Source organism: Herpailurus yagouaroundi, unplaced genomic scaffold (genome assembly GCF_014898765.1).
Source record: "Herpailurus yagouaroundi ecotype Mexico unplaced genomic scaffold, PumYag 166, whole genome shotgun sequence".
Classification (NCBI taxonomy): Eukaryota; Metazoa; Chordata; class Mammalia; order Carnivora; family Felidae; genus Herpailurus; species Herpailurus yagouaroundi.
Window position 1 is genome coordinate 1,755,339 of NW_024412407.1, and position 17,419 is coordinate 1,772,757.

At 49.9% G+C, this 17,419-nt stretch overlaps 1 protein-coding gene across 6 annotated transcripts in view; it reads left to right on the top strand.

Moving 5' to 3' along the window:
* The first annotated feature begins 710 nt into the window (after positions 1–710).
* CALCOCO1 (calcium binding and coiled-coil domain 1) overlaps positions 711–17,419 on the top strand; it is a 17,600-nt gene continuing 891 nt past the window's right edge. For 2 of the 6 annotated variants that reach the window (XM_040487928.1, XM_040487930.1), the window contains exons 1-16: positions 711–835; positions 3,253–3,429; positions 3,766–3,868; positions 4,841–5,031; positions 7,738–7,896; positions 8,304–8,452; positions 10,111–10,201; positions 12,935–13,090; positions 13,284–13,538; positions 14,008–14,133; positions 14,629–14,724; positions 15,130–15,238; positions 15,464–15,663; positions 16,071–16,177; positions 16,438–16,509; positions 17,162–17,412. In XM_040487928.1, the coding sequence (XP_040343862.1) occupies positions 3,274–3,429; positions 3,766–3,868; positions 4,841–5,031; positions 7,738–7,896; positions 8,304–8,452; positions 10,111–10,201; positions 12,935–13,090; positions 13,284–13,538; positions 14,008–14,133; positions 14,629–14,724; positions 15,130–15,238; positions 15,464–15,663; positions 16,071–16,177; positions 16,438–16,509; positions 17,162–17,339 (2,148 nt within the window). In that variant the 5' untranslated portion in view covers positions 711–835; positions 3,253–3,273 and the 3' untranslated portion in view covers positions 17,340–17,412. Of the gene's footprint in view, positions 836–3,252; positions 3,430–3,765; positions 3,869–4,840; positions 5,032–7,737; positions 7,897–8,303; positions 8,453–10,110; positions 10,202–12,934; positions 13,091–13,283; positions 13,539–14,007; positions 14,134–14,628; positions 14,725–15,129; positions 15,239–15,463; positions 15,664–16,070; positions 16,178–16,437; positions 16,510–16,721; positions 16,784–17,161; positions 17,413–17,419 lie in introns of those variants that run through there. The other 4 variants (XM_040487932.1, XM_040487929.1, XM_040487933.1 and 1 more) reach the window with 4 other exon arrangements.

Consider the following 17,419-nt stretch of genomic DNA (forward strand, 5'->3'; position numbering starts at 1 on the left):
TTCGTAGACCCACAGACCACTCTAGGGAGAGCCCAGTCCGGGTGTGTGAGTATTGACAGGCCCCCTGGCCCTGAAATCCTCAAGTTGGGGGGGGGGGGGATGAGGGGGGAAATAGCGGTGCACAGTACACAGGTTTTACAGGGGCTGTCCCCGAGGTTAAAGCAAAGAAGAAACTGCCACCACAGCCAGTAGCTCCCTGTCCCTAAATAGTGGGCAGCCGGTGATGTAGCGGCAAGAGCACTTCACTTGGAGTCTTGCAGCCCTGGAATTCTACCATCGCATAGCTTTGATACTTTAGACCGGTTCCTTAAACATTCTGGGCTTTGGTTTCTTCATCCGTAAAGTGTGGATAACCATACTATCTATCCCACAGCCCGTCGTGAAAAGCAAACATGAGGGCGCAACGCAACGCGTCGTACCCTGGGAAGCATAAAACAGGAGACGTTAGAGCCCCAACTCCTCCCCACCCCCTAACCCACAACGCACGTTACAGACCAGCAGTCACCACCAATACAGCCGGGCCCCTCCTAAGGAATCATGGGCCGTGAAGTCCTTTGGTGGCCACACCCTCGTTTGCAGTCATGGAAGTGGGAACTACGTCTCCCAGGATGCCGTGGTGAGGCCGCCGCCGCGACCGCCCTCTGCTCCGCCCTCCTCTTGCACAGCTTCCTGGGATGTGTAGTTCCATATCCAAGCCGGCTCGCCGACAAAAGAGGGCAGAGAAACCACAAACCCCAGAAGTCCTCACGTCCACTTTTCTCCCTCCCCCTCCAGGAGTCGGAGTGCTGTTTTTGTTGTTGGTGGAAGGTGAGGGAACAGCTGATCCGTGTGTGGGGTAAGAAACTTGGCCTAATTTGGGGGCGATCTAATGCGGGGGTCACCCCCAATTTCCAGTCTGTGAAAGGATAATCTAAGGGAACTGTGGAAGAGGGATGCAGGAGCGTTTGGGTTTTAACACTTTCCGTACTGGAAAAGCCACCCCTTCTGTTTTGAGAGTTCTTGGTCTCGAGGGGGCTCTGATCAGGGGTGCGCCCCCTCACTGTTCTCCCCTTCCCCTCAGTTCTTCTCTATAAAGCTTGTTACGCCTAAGGTAGTTGGGAGACACTGAATTATTTACTCATTCTCTCCCACGCAAGACTTGAGCCTCACAAACCTTCCCTTTCTCCTTACCCTCCCGCCCCAATCCAAAGGCCTTTTACTACGCCGAGTCCCGGGAGGGAAGCCTTACAAGTGGCAGAATGTTAAGGAACTCTTAGAGGCCTACAGAGTTGAGGGGTGGGAGTCCCCCACCCGCGCGAACGCTTAAATCTAGCTACACACATACACTTTAGGTGCCCAGAGCTTTGTTTCAAGTCTGGTGAATGTTTCCAGCTGTTAAGGATTTTATTTGTGGGGAGTATTTGGGATTCCACAGGCTTAGATCTGTGGGGGATGATGCATCCCCCATTTTAAAAGCCGGAAGAATTGTATTTGGAGAAAACATGGACGAATTTTAACGAGGGATTTTTCAGCGATGAAATCCCAAAGAAACCTCTTGTCCCCAGTTCAATCCGCATTTTGGAAGGAGAAGTTGCTTCTTTTTGTAGAGCTGGCCCACCTTTCCTTCTCTACTGAATTCCTGTTGTTTTTAAAGTTGCTAGCCCCAGACTTCAGCCTCGCGTGGGTTTGTGATGTTTGGGGGTGTGCCCATGACTATTGGCCATGGCTGATTGGACACCATCCTCTGTGGTTGACACAGGATGAAGATTAGTGGGATGGAGAGGAGCGATGACGAGAGCCATCTCACAGCCCTGGGCTGAGGAGTTGTGTTGATTATTGTTGTTGTTCCTCACTCCACCCCCATGTTTCCTAATTAACTCTCCCCACCCTAACTTGGAACACCCCTCCCTGTCAATCCCATCTTATAGCATGCCTCCAACTACACATCCAGGCACTTGGAATTGAGGCTAAAGGGGGCAGAGAGAAAACACTACAGCTGGGTTAACATAGTCAAACCAGTAGGTTTCTAGTTCTGTTCCTGGCGAGACCTGAAGAAAAGAACGTTAGGTTATTTTTGAATTAATCCTCCCTTCCTTTTTTTTTAAATTTTTTTTCAACGTTTATTTATTTTTGGGACAGAGAGAGACAGAGCATGAATGGGCGAGGGGCAGAGAGAGAGGGAGACACAGAATCGGAAACAGGCTCCAGGCTCTGAGCCATCAGCCCAGAGCCCGACGCGGGGCTCGAACTCACGGACCCTGAGATCGTGACCTGAGTTGAAGTCGGACGCTTAACCGACTGTGCCACCCAGGCGCCCCAATCCTCCCTTCTTTCAACATCATATGTATATTTCCCCTTCTTAGGGCCCCTTACTTCCCACCTTCCAATCTATCCCCTATCCAGGGGTGGGACTTTTCCTGGCTCCAGGCTCCCACATTCCATCTCCCCACACCACCACGTTCCTGCTGAATGTTTCACCCCACCCTTGAAGCAGCCGCCTCCAGAATTCTTGACTTCCTGAAGTTGAGAGGCAAAACCTGTCTTTCCTTATATCCTCCTTTTCCCTTTGTCTCTTGAATGAGAGCAGAAGCTTTTTTTTTTTTTTTTTTTTTTTTTTTTTTTTTTTCAATTCATGAGGGTAGACAACTTGGAGAGGGGAGAGAACTGAGACCTCGGGGGCCTGAGGATCGGGCTGTTGGTCCCCGCCTCCAGCCATATTCCTGCTTTGAAGACTCAGTCATTACTTTCAGAGAGTGTTCAGGTGTCATAAGCTACTCCTGGGTACAGCTGGAGTGGGCAAGGAGGCCTGCTCGGAATGAGGGGGCCCCACACGTCAGTTGGATTTTGAATTCAAGAGCCAAAAAGATAAGCGGGATGGGATGGGGAGGTGGAGGCTGAAGAATTTGGAATGTTCAAGTATGTTAAGAGGTGGGAAAGGAGGAACTGAGCGGGTAGAGCCTGGGATACTGAGACGTGGTCAATGGGACTATGAAAGGGGAGCAGAAATGAGAGAGATCTTAACTCTAGGAAGAGTCTGTGACTCAGAGAGGGTACGATGTGAGACAGGATGGGGACTGACTCAGAAGGTCAGACCTGTGTCCTGGAGACTAAAAGTGATACCTCTGAAGGGTCCTGTAGCCCTTAGGGGCTAGGAACGAAATATGCCTCCATCTCTGAGTGTAGTGGCAGGAGCTGTGAGTGGGTGGGGATGGAGTTGGGGAGAAGAGGAGATGGATGGGAGAGGTTTTAAGATATTAACCCTTTATTTCATAGGGCAGATACCTTGAGGGCAAGATGGAAGAATCATCACTAAGCCGGGCACCTTCCCGGGGTGGAGTCAACTTTCTGAATGTAGCCCGGACCTACATCCCCAACACCAAGGTGGAATGTCACTATACCCTTCCCCCAGGCGCCGTGCCCAGCGCCAGCGACTGGATTGGCATCTTCAAGGTATCCCTGAAACCCCTTTTGGCTCAGATTTGTGAGCCATGGGTTGGTTGGAATCAGGGGAATGACTTAGTCCTTGGGTTCTCAACCGCATGTTGATAGAGAAGAAGGGCAGAGATGTCACAGGTGACAGAAGCCATCTGTGTAAGCCAAGGCTCATCTCCTCCCCATCTTAGCCCTGCCCTCTCCTGCCACAAAGGATCCCTCCACTTTCCCGGTCTGTCATCATCCTTGTCACTGTAACAGCATCCTCGCCCCCATTCAGTCCCTCAGCCCTTTCTGCCATCCCTAGCTCACAGTTCCATCACCATACCCCTCTCCCACCATGGGCCTTCACAGGTGGAGGCTGCCTGTGTTCGGGATTACCACACTTTTGTGTGGTCTTCGGTGCCTGACAGTGCAACTGATGGTTCCCCTGTCCACGCCAGTGTCCAGTTCCAAGGTACGAGGGAACGTGGAAGGTCTGGGAGGAAGGAACCTAGGGGATAGAGGTTTGGAGGAAGATAGTGGGCTCAGAAACCAAAGTTAGGCACAGGCAACAAGAAAAAATAAGTACAAATAAATAAAATAAGAACTGTATCCAGTAGGGCTCAGCAGACATAGGATTGTGGGATTATTACAGAATCAGGGACTTAGAGATAGAAGGACCTGTCAAGGGCCAGTAATCCTGCCACCTACCCCCAAAAAAGAGGAAGTCCTCTCAGGGAACTAGGGGTAGGAAGGAGGGAAAGGTAGTGTCATAAATTGAGAAGAAGGTAGTCCTTAGATTCTGAAAGACCTAGGCTCAAATCTCAACTCTAATACAAGCTATTAGACCTTGGACAAATTACTTAATTTCCCTGTCTCTGTTATCTTAATAGGAAAAGGGGATGCATGGCTTATAGGGACAATATGAAGGTTTAAAGTGATACAGGTAAAGGGTTAGCATAGTGCCTGGTTCAGGGTGGCCACTCAGTAAGTGATAACTAACATTATTATTATTATTATTATTATTATTATTATTATTATTAGGGAAGGTAGGCTTGGGAAAGAGAGGAAGGACAGGCCTAGGCAGAAATAGCCCATGGGAGGTAAAGAGGAAAGAAAACAGTATGTGGAACGAGGAACGAGGGACTGGAACCAAGGACAGTGGGTGATAAGACACATCAAGGTGGGGGCGGCTGGGTGGCTCAGTCAATGAGCATCCGACTCTCGATTTCAGATCAGGTCATGATCCCGGGGGTCGTGGGATCAAGCCCCACATAGGATTCTGTGCTGGGCGTGGAGCCTGCTCCCTCTCTCCCCATCTGGTGCTCACTCTCTCTCTATATATATAAAATTTTTTTAAAAAGACACATCAAGGAAAAGGAAGACTGCCAGGCACTTGAGGGCCTGGGATCATATTAGGGTCCTGGGTCCATTCCTCTTCCCACAGCCAGCTACCTGCCCAAACCTGGAGCCCAGCTCTACCAGTTCCGGTATGTGAACCGCCAGGGCCGGGTATGTGGGCAGAGCCCCCCTTTCCAGTTCCGAGAGCCAAGGCCCATGGACGAACTGGTGACCCTAGAGGAGGCTGACGGCGGCTCTGACATCCTGCTGGTCGTCCCCAAGGCCACTGTGCTGCAGGTGAGACAGAGCAACAGAGCTGCTCCCAGGCAGCGGAGTGGGAGGGGCAGGGGAGGGGGAGGGCTGCATGGCAAGGGACTGCTTCTCACTTTACCTTCGCCTGGGCTGTGGCCTCAACTGAGCACCTCACCAGGACTTACAGTCTTGCCATTAAGAAAGTCTTGATCTAACATAGACACAAACATGTAGGGCAGGAAAGCAAGCTACCCACAGGCCCATGTCACTCAAGACTTCATAAGTACTTTTCAAACATTCCTTCTCCCAAGTGCTACATCCTGTCCTAGGCCCTAGAGGATGATCCAAAGGGTGGAGGGAGGCCACTCCAGGGAAGGAATGTTCAGAGGAAGGGGAGTATGAGACCCACTTCCAGGACAGGTGAGCAGTGAGAGCAGGTGGTAGGGCCCCACACCTGCACGGTCCAATACAGAAAGCTCTTGAACAGTTGAAATGTGACTGGTCCAAATTGAGATGTACTGTATGGGGAACATACACAAAGGATTTTGAAGACTTAGTGTTAAAAGAAAAAGTAAAAGATCTCAGTGGTTTTTTTATATTGGTCACATGTTGAAATGATAATACTTTGGATACGCTGAGTTGGATAAAATACCATTAAAACAAATTTCACCTGTTTCTTGTTACTTTTTTGAGTATTTACTAGGAAGTTTAAAAAACTATATATGTGGCTTGTATTTTTCTATGGGACCAAATAGACCAAATAGAGAAGAGTTAGAGAGTGGGGGCAGATGTTGGCAAGGACTTCCTGAAGGAAGATCAGGGATAGGGAAACTGGGGAGGAAGTACATTCCCCAGACAAGAGGACAGACTTGAGGAAGTGCTCAGAGGGTGAGAATGGGTACCTGATCTGTGATTTAGATAAACTCTTGCCTTCTAGAACCCTCTAAACACACGGGATCAACACAAGAATAGGAAGATGTCTATATCTTACATAAGTCAGAGATGTGTGAGCTCCTACCCTGTGTTCTGGGTTTTTTTTTTATATATTAAGTTTTTATTTTGATTCTAATGTAGTTAACATACAGTGTTTTGGTAGTTTCAGATGTACAATAGAGTGATTCTGCAGTTCCATATATATTAATCAGTACTCATCATAAGTGTATTCTTTAATCTTTATCGCCCATTTCACCCATCCCCTTACCTACCTCCCCTCTGGTAACCATCAGTTTATTCTCTATAGTAGAGAGTCTGTTTCTTGGTTTATATCCCTTTTTCTCCTTTGCTCATTTGTTTTGTTTCTTAAATTCCACATTTAAGTGAAATCATAGGGTATTGGTCTTTCTCTGACTGATTTCACTTAGCATTACCCTCTCTAGCTTCATCCATGTTGTTACAAATGGCAAGATTTCATTCCTTTTCATGGCTGAGTAATATTCCATTGTGTTATATATGTACCACATCTTCTTTATTTGTTCTTCAGTCGATGGACCCTTGGGCTGCTTCCATAATTTGGCTATTGTAGATAATGCTGCTATAAACATTGGGGTGCATGTATCCCTTTGAATTAGTGTTTCATATATTTAAAAAAATTTTTTTTGCTGTTTACTTTTGAGAGAGAGAGAGAGCACAAGGCAGGGAGGGGCAGAGAGAGAGGGAGACGCAGAATCTGAAACATGCTACAGGCTCTGAGCTGTCAGCACAGAGCCCGACACGGGGCCCAAACCCACAGACTGGGAGATCATGACCTGAGCCGAAGTCGGATGCTTAACTGACTGAGCCACCCGAGCGCCCCTAGTGTTTTCATATTTTGGGGTAAATACCCAGTAGTGCGATTACTGGACCGTAGGGTAGTTCTGTTTTTAACTTTGTGAGGAATCTCCACACCATTTTCCACAGTGGCTGCACCAGTTTGCATTCCCACCATTGGTGCACAACGACTCCTTTTTCTCCACATCCTCGCCAACACTTGTTGTTCCTTGTGTTTTTGATATTAGCCACTCTGACAGGTGTGAGGTGGTATCTCATTGTGGTTTTGATTTGCATTTCCCTGATGATGAGTGATGTTGAGCACCTTTTCCTGTGTCTGTTGGCCATCTGGATATTTTCCGTGTTCTGTTTTTGCATTTGTTATTCTCATTATAATTACCTTTCAAAAATCTAGGCTAAGAGATCACTTTCCAAATGAGGACAGAGACTCAGAGAAGTTATGTAACTCATTCAAAGTGACATAGCTAGCAGGGCACCTGGGTGGCTCAGTTGGTTGAGTGCCTGACTTTGGCTCAGGTCATGACCTCACAGGTCGTGGGTTTGAGTCCTGCGTCAGGCTCTGTGCTGACAGGTCAGAGCCTGGTATCTGCTTCAGATTCTGTGTCTCCCTCTCTCTGCCCCTCTCCCACTCGCATTCTGTCTCTCTCAAAAATAAGTAAATATTTTTTTTAAAAAACAAGTAACAGAGCTAGCAAAAATTATATTGGAGATTTAAACCTACCTCTGTCGGGTTCCAGAATAGAGAAGGTAAAATTCAGGGAGCCATTCCTTTTGTCTATGTGGATCGAGAAAGACTTCTTCCAAGAGCGTCGAGAGCTGGTGCGTCTGACTGGTGGTGGGCAGGATTCAGTAACACACAAGCCTCCCCTTACTCAGCTCTTTATAGCTTGTACCGATGTAACCTCCCGGCCCCGAATGCACCTGCAGCGTGATGGGGACGGGACTTTCACGAGCACACCCCCCTCCTCATCCTGCTCCCTGTAGAACCAGCTGGATGAGAGCCAGCAAGAGAGAAATGACCTGATGCAGCTGAAGCTGCAGCTGGAGGGACAGGTGACGGAGCTGAGGAGTCAAGTACAGGAGCTCGAGACGGCTCTGGCAACAGCCAGGCAGGAGCATGCGGAGCTGATGGAGCAGTACAAGGTGGGAGTCGAGCCAGGTGGGGCACGGGGCCTGGCTGCTCACCCAGGGTCCAAAGTCTGAACCCAGCGAAGATAGGAAAGGAAAGATGTTAGTGGGCTTTTAAGATGGTTCCGGTATCAAAAACATAGCTTTAAGGGGTAACAAGTAGGACTAAACTTGACATGACAGGAGACACATCCCCAAATGTAATGACACTCAGTTCTTTGCACACAGGAGTGCTGGGGGGCGGGGGGGTGTGGCCATATTCGCCAGTAAGGGAATGCTCTCTGGCAGTTTCTTTTTCAAGGAAGGTGACAGGGTAGGAAGGTGAGAACAGGCTAACTCCCGTGTGCTCCTCCCAAGCCCTTGTTCTGTGCTTTGAGAGGTGAGTCCCAACTTCATTCTTCTGGGGGGAACCTTGATTCCAGGGGCTTTCCCGGTCCCACGGGGAGCTCACAGAAGAGAGGGACATCCTGAGCCGGCAACAGGGAGACCATGTGGCACGCATCCTGGAGCTAGAAGATGACATCCAGGCCATCAGTGAGAAAGTGCTGACAAAGGAGGTGGAGCTGGACAGGTGAGGGCACCCTCTCTACCCCCATCACTTCCCTTCATTTCCTGTCACCCCCAGACTCCGGCCTCCTGTTTCAGACGGGCAAACCTGCACTCTGTCTGGTGTGGTTCTTTCCCCTTTCAGACTCAGGGTATTCCACTTCCCCGGCTTTTCTTTCCTGCCTAGCTCTCTTCCGTCTTTCCTAAGCCTATTCTGTATTCCTCACCTTCAGAAGTAATCATAGTTACTATTTATGCTGCAACAAAGGCTAAGCAGGAGCTAGGAGTGGAGGATTTGGAAGAAAAGAGTGGATAGAACAGTCAAGACAAGATAAGAGAGGATGGATTTCAGATTTTATCACAGCAAAGAAGATGAGACTCCGTTCTCACTGTTAGGAAATGTCTGAACCGGTGATCCAGGAATGTTACGGGATCTCTCCTCTGAAAAAAAAAAGGTATAAGTCATAGAATCTTAGCCCTCAGAGGACTGTCAGGTAATTGAGAGGGTCACTACCTCAGAAGGCAGCCTCTTTCAATATCAGACAGCTGTCACTTTTGTATCTCTTGTATTGAACTAAACACCTCCCTTCTGTAACTTGCCTCCATTAGTGCTGGTTTAGACCTCTGGGGTTGCACAGGATGAATTTCTTTCTTCTACCCGACCACTGTCGTTTTTACCAAATGGCACAAACACAGACCACTTCCCGTGTCTGTCCGTCACATTTTCGCCAGGAGAAACACTCTGGTTCTTTCTTTCATCAAATTGTGTAATTAAGTCTCTTTCATTCGGCACCAGTAGATTTTATGTATATTTTTAAACTCCTTAAAGAGGCATTCTAGCCAAGGTCCAGAGTAAAAAAGTGAGTTACTCCCTGAGACTTCTCCAGTGTAGGATATGTTAGTCTTGCCCTACGGAGATAGTAAACGTCTAGGTTCTAAATCATGGAATAGAAAAGCAGGGATCAGACTGAGCATCTGGAAAAGATTAGGGACTGTCTAGCCCAGGGGTTAGTAAACCTATGGCCCATGTGCCAGATCTAGCCTGGCCACCTGTTTTTGTACAGTCTGTGAGTTTAAATGGTTTTAATGATGAATTAACGGTTAAACGAAAGAAGAAAAATATTTTGTGATATGAAAATTATCTGAAATGCAAATGTCAGTGTTCATAAATAAAGTTTTATTGGAACAGCCGTGCTTATTCATTTACACGTCTGTGGTGCTTTCACACTACAGTGGCAGAATTGAATAGTTACCACAGAATCCTCATGGCCTGCAAAGCCTGAAGTATTTATTATCAGGCCCTTTACAGAAAAAGTCTTCCAACTTCTGATCTAGATCCAAAGTTTATAATTGATCGTGTCTGTCCCTTGTCTAAAAAAAGACTGGATTCTGGTCTCTTGATTGAATGCAAACAACTAGGAAGGCATCAGCAGAACATTCCTTAAAATGACACATAAAGAGAACAAACTGTTTATTTCTGGATTGTGCTCTAGAACCAGGAATCTTGGATACTCAGGGCTTCCAGCGAGATCACCTTGGTCTGGGGATTTGGGCATCCCAGAGACAATAGGAGGTGTGGGCCCAGAGGGGCACCAGAAAAAGTGATAAAGACAAAAGTCCACGTCCTTCGTATCGCCTGTGGTGACCAGCGGGTTATCTGATGTTCCATGTCCCCACGTACAGGGTGAGAGACACCGTGAAGGCCCTGACTCGGGAACAGGAGAAGCTTCTTGGTCAACTGAAAGAAGCGCAGGCCGACAAGGAGCAGAGCGAGGTAGGGGCTCAGAGTCGGTTTGCTTTCTCAGTTGTTCTTCCACTGCGTTGAGGCCCTTTTGAGTGCCGGGCACCAAAGCCGATAAAAAATGTAAAGAGGACATTGTACACACGCTCTCCTAGGAAACAAAATGTATACCCAAGTCAGGATTAGTCAAAGTGGAATATATTCAGCATCACCAGGGAAGAATAATAAAGTGTTAAGATGCTCCACAGAAGTGGACAAAAGCACGTCTTATTAGGGTCATTAGAAGGGGGCAGGGATGCCTGGCTGGCTCAGTCAGTAGAGCGTGTGACTCTTGATCTCAGGGTGTGAGGTCAAGCCCCACGTTGGGCATAGAGTGTACTGAAAAAAAAAAAAAAAAAAAAGCAAAAGAGGGGCATAAAGTAGCCTAGTATTTTCCAGCTTTTCCAGCTTTTTTAGCTCTCCTTTCCACCCCACAATAAAGTTTTACATCTTAGGTGGAACCTCATTGAATAGATAAAACCAATAGTTTATTACTATAAATTTATTTTTATAAATTCAAGTATTTATTTTCTTTAATGTTTATTTTTTTTTATTTTTTTTTTAACGTTTATTTATTTTTGAGACAGAGACAGAGCATGAACAGGGGAGGGTCAGAGAGAGGGAGACACAGAATCTGAAACAGGCTCCAGGCTCTGAGCCGTCAGCACAGAGCCCGATGCGGGGCTCGAACTCACGGACCGTGAGATCATGACCTGAGCCAAAGTCAGATGCCTAACCGACCTAGCCACCCAGGCGCCCCAATGTTTATTTATTTTTGAGAGAGGGAGAGACAGAGCACGAGTGGGGGAGGGGCAGAGAGAGAGGGAGACACAGAATCTGAAGCAGGATACTGGCTCTGAGCTGTCAGCACAGAGCCTGACGCGGGGCTCGAACTCACAAGCCGTGAGCTCATGACCTGAGCCAAAGTCAGATGCTCAACCCACTGAGCCACCCATGCACCCCAATTGTAAAAATTCAAATGTACAATGTTAACTTATAAGGTAACAAAAGGGGTAATCAGGTAATTCTGATGGATGCCAAACCTTGAAATCAGAGGTTACTATCAGAGTAACTATTCTGTCAGCATCAGCAGCTAATATGTTTCTGTATTGAGTTTTGGTTGTACAATACTAAGAATACCTTGAGTCTCCAAATAAGTAAGTGCAAATGACAGCAATTTTTAAACTGTCCACCATGCCATCTCAGTTTGCTTTTCAAACAAAAAGAAAATCCAATAGGAACTTTATTCTGAGGTTTGTACAGAAAAATTAATTAACCTGAAAAAAAAGTGAATTAACTCAGAAGCACATGTCAGTGGATTGATGATCCCCATTGTGTTAATTTGTGAGCTTGTATGTTGTTTTTCTCACATATTTTTTGAATTATTTGGAAGGAGCTCACATCACATATTCGCAGAATCTCTCAGCAGCTTCCTCCAAACCCTAGGCTTCCGTGGAAGGGTATTTGAAAGCCATTTGTTCAGCAGTAAAGAGTAGGTAGGATTTGAGTAGACAGAGATGAGAGGGAGGCCATTCTGGGAACTGAGAAAGACACGTGCAAAGGCTGAGAGTCCAGAACACTCGGGGCACTTGAAAGTGTGGGTGGAGGGTTTGAGATGAGGCCCAGGTCAGACTGGAGAGGATCTGGAGTTAGTCTTTCTTCTGTAAGCAAATGAGAGGCATCCGTGATTTTCAAGGGGGTGACATGTACTTAGGCCGGACTTAACAGAAGATTAATGTGATTTCTTCCTGGGAGATGAACTAGTTATGAGATTATTCAATAATCCAAGTCAGAAATGACCAGATCCTGAGTCAACATGGTTGCTGTGATAGTAGAAAAGAGAAAATGGCTGTGAACAAGACAGAAGATGGAGAAGCAAAAGGCTTTTCTTGGGGTCACTAAGGAAAGAACAGAGCCAAGCCCGGCACCAAGGGATCCAGCCTGAGTGACTTAGGAAGTAGTTAGTAGCATGGGCAGAAATAAGAGTGGAAAGGAGTGGACTGGGAAGTAGAATATGCTGAGTTTGAGGGCCTCGTGGACATCCAGACTGAGTTTTGATCTAAAAGGAAGAGCAGAGGGGCGCCTGACTGGCTCAGTTGGTGGAGCAAGCGACTCTTGATCTTGGGGTTGTGAGTTCAAGCCCCATGTTAGGCGTAGAGGTTACCTAAAAAATCAATAAAACCTTCTTTAAAAAATTAATAATAGGGGCGCCTGGGTGGCTCAGTTGGTTAAGCGGCCGACTTCAGCTCAGGTCATGATCTCGCGGTCCGTGAGTTCGAGCCCCGCATCGGGCTCTGTGCTGACAGCTCAGAGCCTGGAGCCTGTTTCAGATTCTGTGTCTCCCTCTCTCTGACCCTCCCCTGTTCATGCTCTGTCTCTCCCTGTCTCAAAAATAAATTAAAAAAGTTAAAAAAAATTTTTTTTTAAATTAATAATAATGAAAGGAAGAGTGGAGAAGCAGAAATGGTACATGGGATACCTAGATTCGTGTAAGACCCCATCAAGGCTGTGATGCCAGTACCTCATTATGGGAGCTGAAGACTGGATGTTCAGGCCTGAGTCGCTTTGAGCTGAGACCCCAAGAAGGGCTGACGAGAGCTGAATGCTTGAGTTTGTGTTAAATCTGGGAAGCGGAACCTTGATCTCTCTCATCGCAGTGGTTCAGCCCCTGCCAGCCACCCCAAATACATATACCCCTTTCCTTACCTATTTTCCACCTCCCATCAGGCTGAGCTCCAAATGGCACAACAGGAGAACCGCCGCTTAAATCTGGAGCTGCAGGAAGCAAAGGGCCGGCAGGAGGAGCAGAGTGCCCAGGCCCAGCGACTGAAGGACAAGGTGGCCCAGATGAAGGACACCCTAGGCCAGGCCCAGCAGCGCGTGGTGAGTGAAGCCCCTAGGCAGCGGGAAGTAGAGGAAGTACCAAGGGCTAGCTAGGGAAAAGACATGGCTAAAGATTGAACAATATAAATCGTGAGCCTTGTTGCGGTGCGGGGTCAAAGGGACCCTAGTTACCTTCCTGGTTCGAGAATGACTCACTGGGAGCCCTAATCTCCATCTCCTTCTTTCTCCTGAGGCTGAGCTGGAGCCCCTAAAGGAGCAGCTTCGAGGAGCCCAGGAGCTCGCAGCCTCAAGCCAGCAGAAAGCCACCCTTCTTGGGGAGGAGTTGGCCAGCACAGCGGGAGCCAGGGACCGCACCATGGCGGAGCTACACCGCAGCCGCCTGGAAGTGGCTGGAGTCAATGGCAGGCTGGCTGAGCTCAGCCTGCACCTGAAGGAGGAAAAAAGCCAATGGAGCAAGGAGCGGGCGGGGCTGCTGCAGAGTATGGAGGTAGAGGGACGGGGGGAACCTGGCAGGCTCACAGCCACTGCCCCCACCTCCATGGAGTCAGATCCCCTGGGAAGGGAGACAGGGATGAGAAGCTTAGAGGACTCAGGAGTAGGGAGGGGCTCTGAGGGAGGTACAATTCACTGTCCCAAGTATGACCCATCCGTAAGTAGGGTGTCCCAGTCCTGATCTTCGTAGCACCTTCCTTGGTTACCACCTTGATTCAGAAACGTTTACTGCCCTAGGCACCGGGCCCTGTCGTGATGCCCATTTCTGATCAGCAAGGCACCTTGCTGGCATGTCCCTTCCTTCATTGAGAAGTATCAGGAATGAGGGAGCCAAGAAGGGGAAATTGCTCCCAAAATACTCATTGAAATAAAGGAAAGGACACAGCGAGGGATGGGGCTGATGCCAGTGGTGTCCCTTTTCCTTCACCTTTCCCCTCCCACGTTCCTTTTCGGCCGCATCCCAGGCAGAGAAAGATAAGATCCTGAAGCTAAGTGCAGAGATACTTCGACTGGAAAAGGCAGTTCAGGAGGAGAAGACCCAGAATCAAGTGTTCAAGACTGAACTAGCCCGGGAAAAGGATTCTAGCCTGGTGAGAAGCTCAGCCACCCATGAGTCCTGCTCCTGTCACCTCCTGAGACATCAGTGGCCCTTCTTTCTGTCCTGGGTGTCAGCTCAGAAGTGCTGGGTGCTCACTTATATGTTGAATGGCATCTTACTTGCACACATCCCAGGTCTCATTGGGTTGAAATGTGCAATGTCCCTTTCTCTTCTCATGGCAAATACTCTGGGCCTCATAGCGATGACGTAAGGGAATTCTAGAATGCCCCGGCTGTGACCAGGGCCTCTGTATCCCAGCCAAAGGCAATCACCCAGGCCCCCACTGGAGGGGCAGAGACTGGGACCCAGGCGACTGTCTCCTGTGGTCAAGACAAGGGACTCATTGAAGAAGAGTGTTGGGGCTTCCCCTGTGTGTGTCAGGGCAAGAGAGGGACCGGGACACAGAGGAGCATGATTCTAGGTTGGTGGTTCCAGGTCACAGAGCCTAGGTTCTTGGAGGTACATTCTAGGCTCCACATTCCCTCAGGTGCAGTTGTCGGAGAGCAAGCGGGAGCTCACAGAGCTGCGGTCAGCCCTGCGCGTGCTCCAGAAGGAGAAGGAACAGTTGCAGGAGGAGAAGCAGGTGAGAACCTAGGACTCGGGCCCCTTGGATGCCAGAGCTGAGGATTCAGGGGGGAACCTCATGTCTTCTTGTCATCTCTTGACTTAAGAACTGCTAACTCTAAGAGGGCCCGGAGGCTAAAAATGGGAACGTGGCTCCTCTCACTGGTCGACTTGGCAGAACAGGGGAGGACTGTGGGAGCGAGGGAGGGATGTGAGAGGTGAAGGAGAGCTCCTGGGGGTGGGGGTAGGAGTGAGGCTCTCCTTTGAGCTGCCTCCCCACCCCACCCCTCCCCCACCACAGCCCACTTTGGGGAAGGCATCCAGTCCCGAGGAGCTCAGAGTTCCTCTTGGGTCAAGGAAGGCTCTGCAGGCAGCGGGGTTGGCGTCTTCCCAGCCTCCCTCACGTCTTTGCTCCCAACTCCAGGAACTGCTAGAGTACATGAGAAAGCTGGAGGCCCGCCTGGAGAAGGTGGCAGACGAGAAGTGGAACGAGGATGCTGTCACAGAGGACGAGGAGGCGGCTGTGGGCCCGAGTCTGTACACCCCCAGTCTTGTGACACCTCTTCCCCCGCCTGTTTCCCCCGTTGGGGAAAGCTGCATGTGACCCCTCTGGGAGCTGCCTCTGCCCTCTGTGTTTTGCCTTTTTCCTTCCCAGACCCTGGCCCCTGTCTAGCTTAACCATATCCCTCATCCAAAGGGAGATAGCTGAGCCAAGCCTCTAACAATTCATCCTTCTCTGTCCTCTCCCTCACCCACAGGCTGCCCAGCGGCTCTGACAGACTCAGAGGACGAGTCCCCAGAAGACATGAGGGTCCCTCCCTATGGCCTGTGTGAGCGTGGAGACACAGGCTCTTCTCCTGCTGGGCCACGAGAGTCTTCTCCCCTGGTCGTCATCAGCCAGCCGGCTCCCATCGCTCCCCACCTCTCAGGGCCAGCTGAAGAGAGTAGCTCTGACTCGGTGAGCTGTGTGTGGACGGGGGCGGTGGTGGGAGACAGAGCAGGGTTAGGGAGGAAGGGGCAGGTATGGCCACACCCAATGGCCCAGTGTCCGGAAAAGGAAGTGTTAATCTTAGCCGTACAGGGCTCTGCTTTCCCCTTGGGAGAGAGGAGGCAGGCCCAGCCTCTCTTCAGGGCCACCGCCCCAAAATCCAGTCCGACCCAGTAACCCCAATGCTGCCAGCCCCGGCCCCCCCGACTCCTCCTCTTCTTACCCACCAGCCCCCATCAAAACTCCTGTCCTGCCTCATTCTTACTACAGCCCACAGTCTACCGTCTGGGCCTGGACTGCTCTTACCTCCCCCAGCATGCTGCTCCCCTATCTTGGGACGCTACCCCCAAACCCATCCCTATCTCTTTGGTACCCAGGAGGCCGAGGATGAGAAGTCAGTCCTCATGGCAGCTGTTCAGAGTGGAGGTGAGGAGGCCCACCTGCTGCTTCCTGAGCTGGGCAATGCCTTCTATGACGTGGCCAGGTGAGTGCAAAAGGGGGAGAACACGAGGGAGGTGGGAGCATGCCAGTGGAAAGGGCATCCGGGTGAACAGTCCCCATGCCCTTCCCCCAAGCTCCCTCTTCTTGGCCCCAGCCAAGAAGAGGAGACATAGGAGTGGTTGACACAGAAAACCACCCACCACCCCAAGTCCCAGGTGCCATCAGGTAATTCCTCCCCCCATCTTATCAATGCACACGTGCACTCAGAGGCCCTGCCTTTAACTGGCTTCTGTGTCGTTCTAGCACCATCTTCCGTGGAGCCCAAATTGCCCTGCATCCCCTCTCTCCTGCCCCTCCCCCTTCCCCAACCACCAGGTAGGTACCTAGGCTCCATCTGGGGAGGAAGGGAGGTGACCAGTGCCCCCAGGGATGGGAACAGAGAGAAGACCGGGATCCAGCATCTGACCACCCCTGAGATGTTGTCCTTCTTCCCTGACTTTCCTGGGAGACCCTTTGGGCAATGCAGCTGCAGGGGTGGGGGATTCAGGTATCAGATCGCCCCTTCTGCCTTCCCTTTTCTTTTGCAGGTCAAGAGGGGAAGGCAGGGGGAAGAGAGATTTTATCATCTAGCCCCCAGCTTTGCCTCGATGTGAGATGGGCTCAGGGCAGGGAGGGGGCGATGCTGTCATCCTTCTCGGCTGGAGCAGGAAGATGAAGGACGATGTCAGACTCATTTTCAGCCTCATTAGGCAGCAGACGGAGATGGAGGGAGGAGCGCAGGGGTGGGGGATGGGCTGTGCACTACTGCGGCGACCAGCGGGGACTAAAGAAGAGAGGGCCTGGAGAGCTGGGAAACTAAGGCTCCAGTAGTGTGGGGAGAACGATGCTGGGGGTGAGACTAGGAGAGAGAGCTGCCAGGAACAGGGTAATCTGGAAGGCCAGGTGCATGGGTCCCTGTCCCTGAGGTCCACAAGGCAAGAAGGCATCGGAGCACACTGACCCTCTCCTTCCCCTCTGTCTCCTTCAGTGGCTTTGCAGTGGGACCCTTGTCAGAGGCCAGCACCGGGGGCCCTGCCACTCCCCCTTGGAAGGAGTGCCCTATTTGTAAGGAGCGCTTTCCGGCTGAGAGTGATAAGGATGCCCTGGAGGACCACATGGATGGACACTTCTTTTTCAGCACCCAGGACCCCTTTACCTTTGAGTGATCTCACCCCTCCCCAGTACATGCACAGATGCACTCACACACACACACACACACACACACACACACACACACACACACACA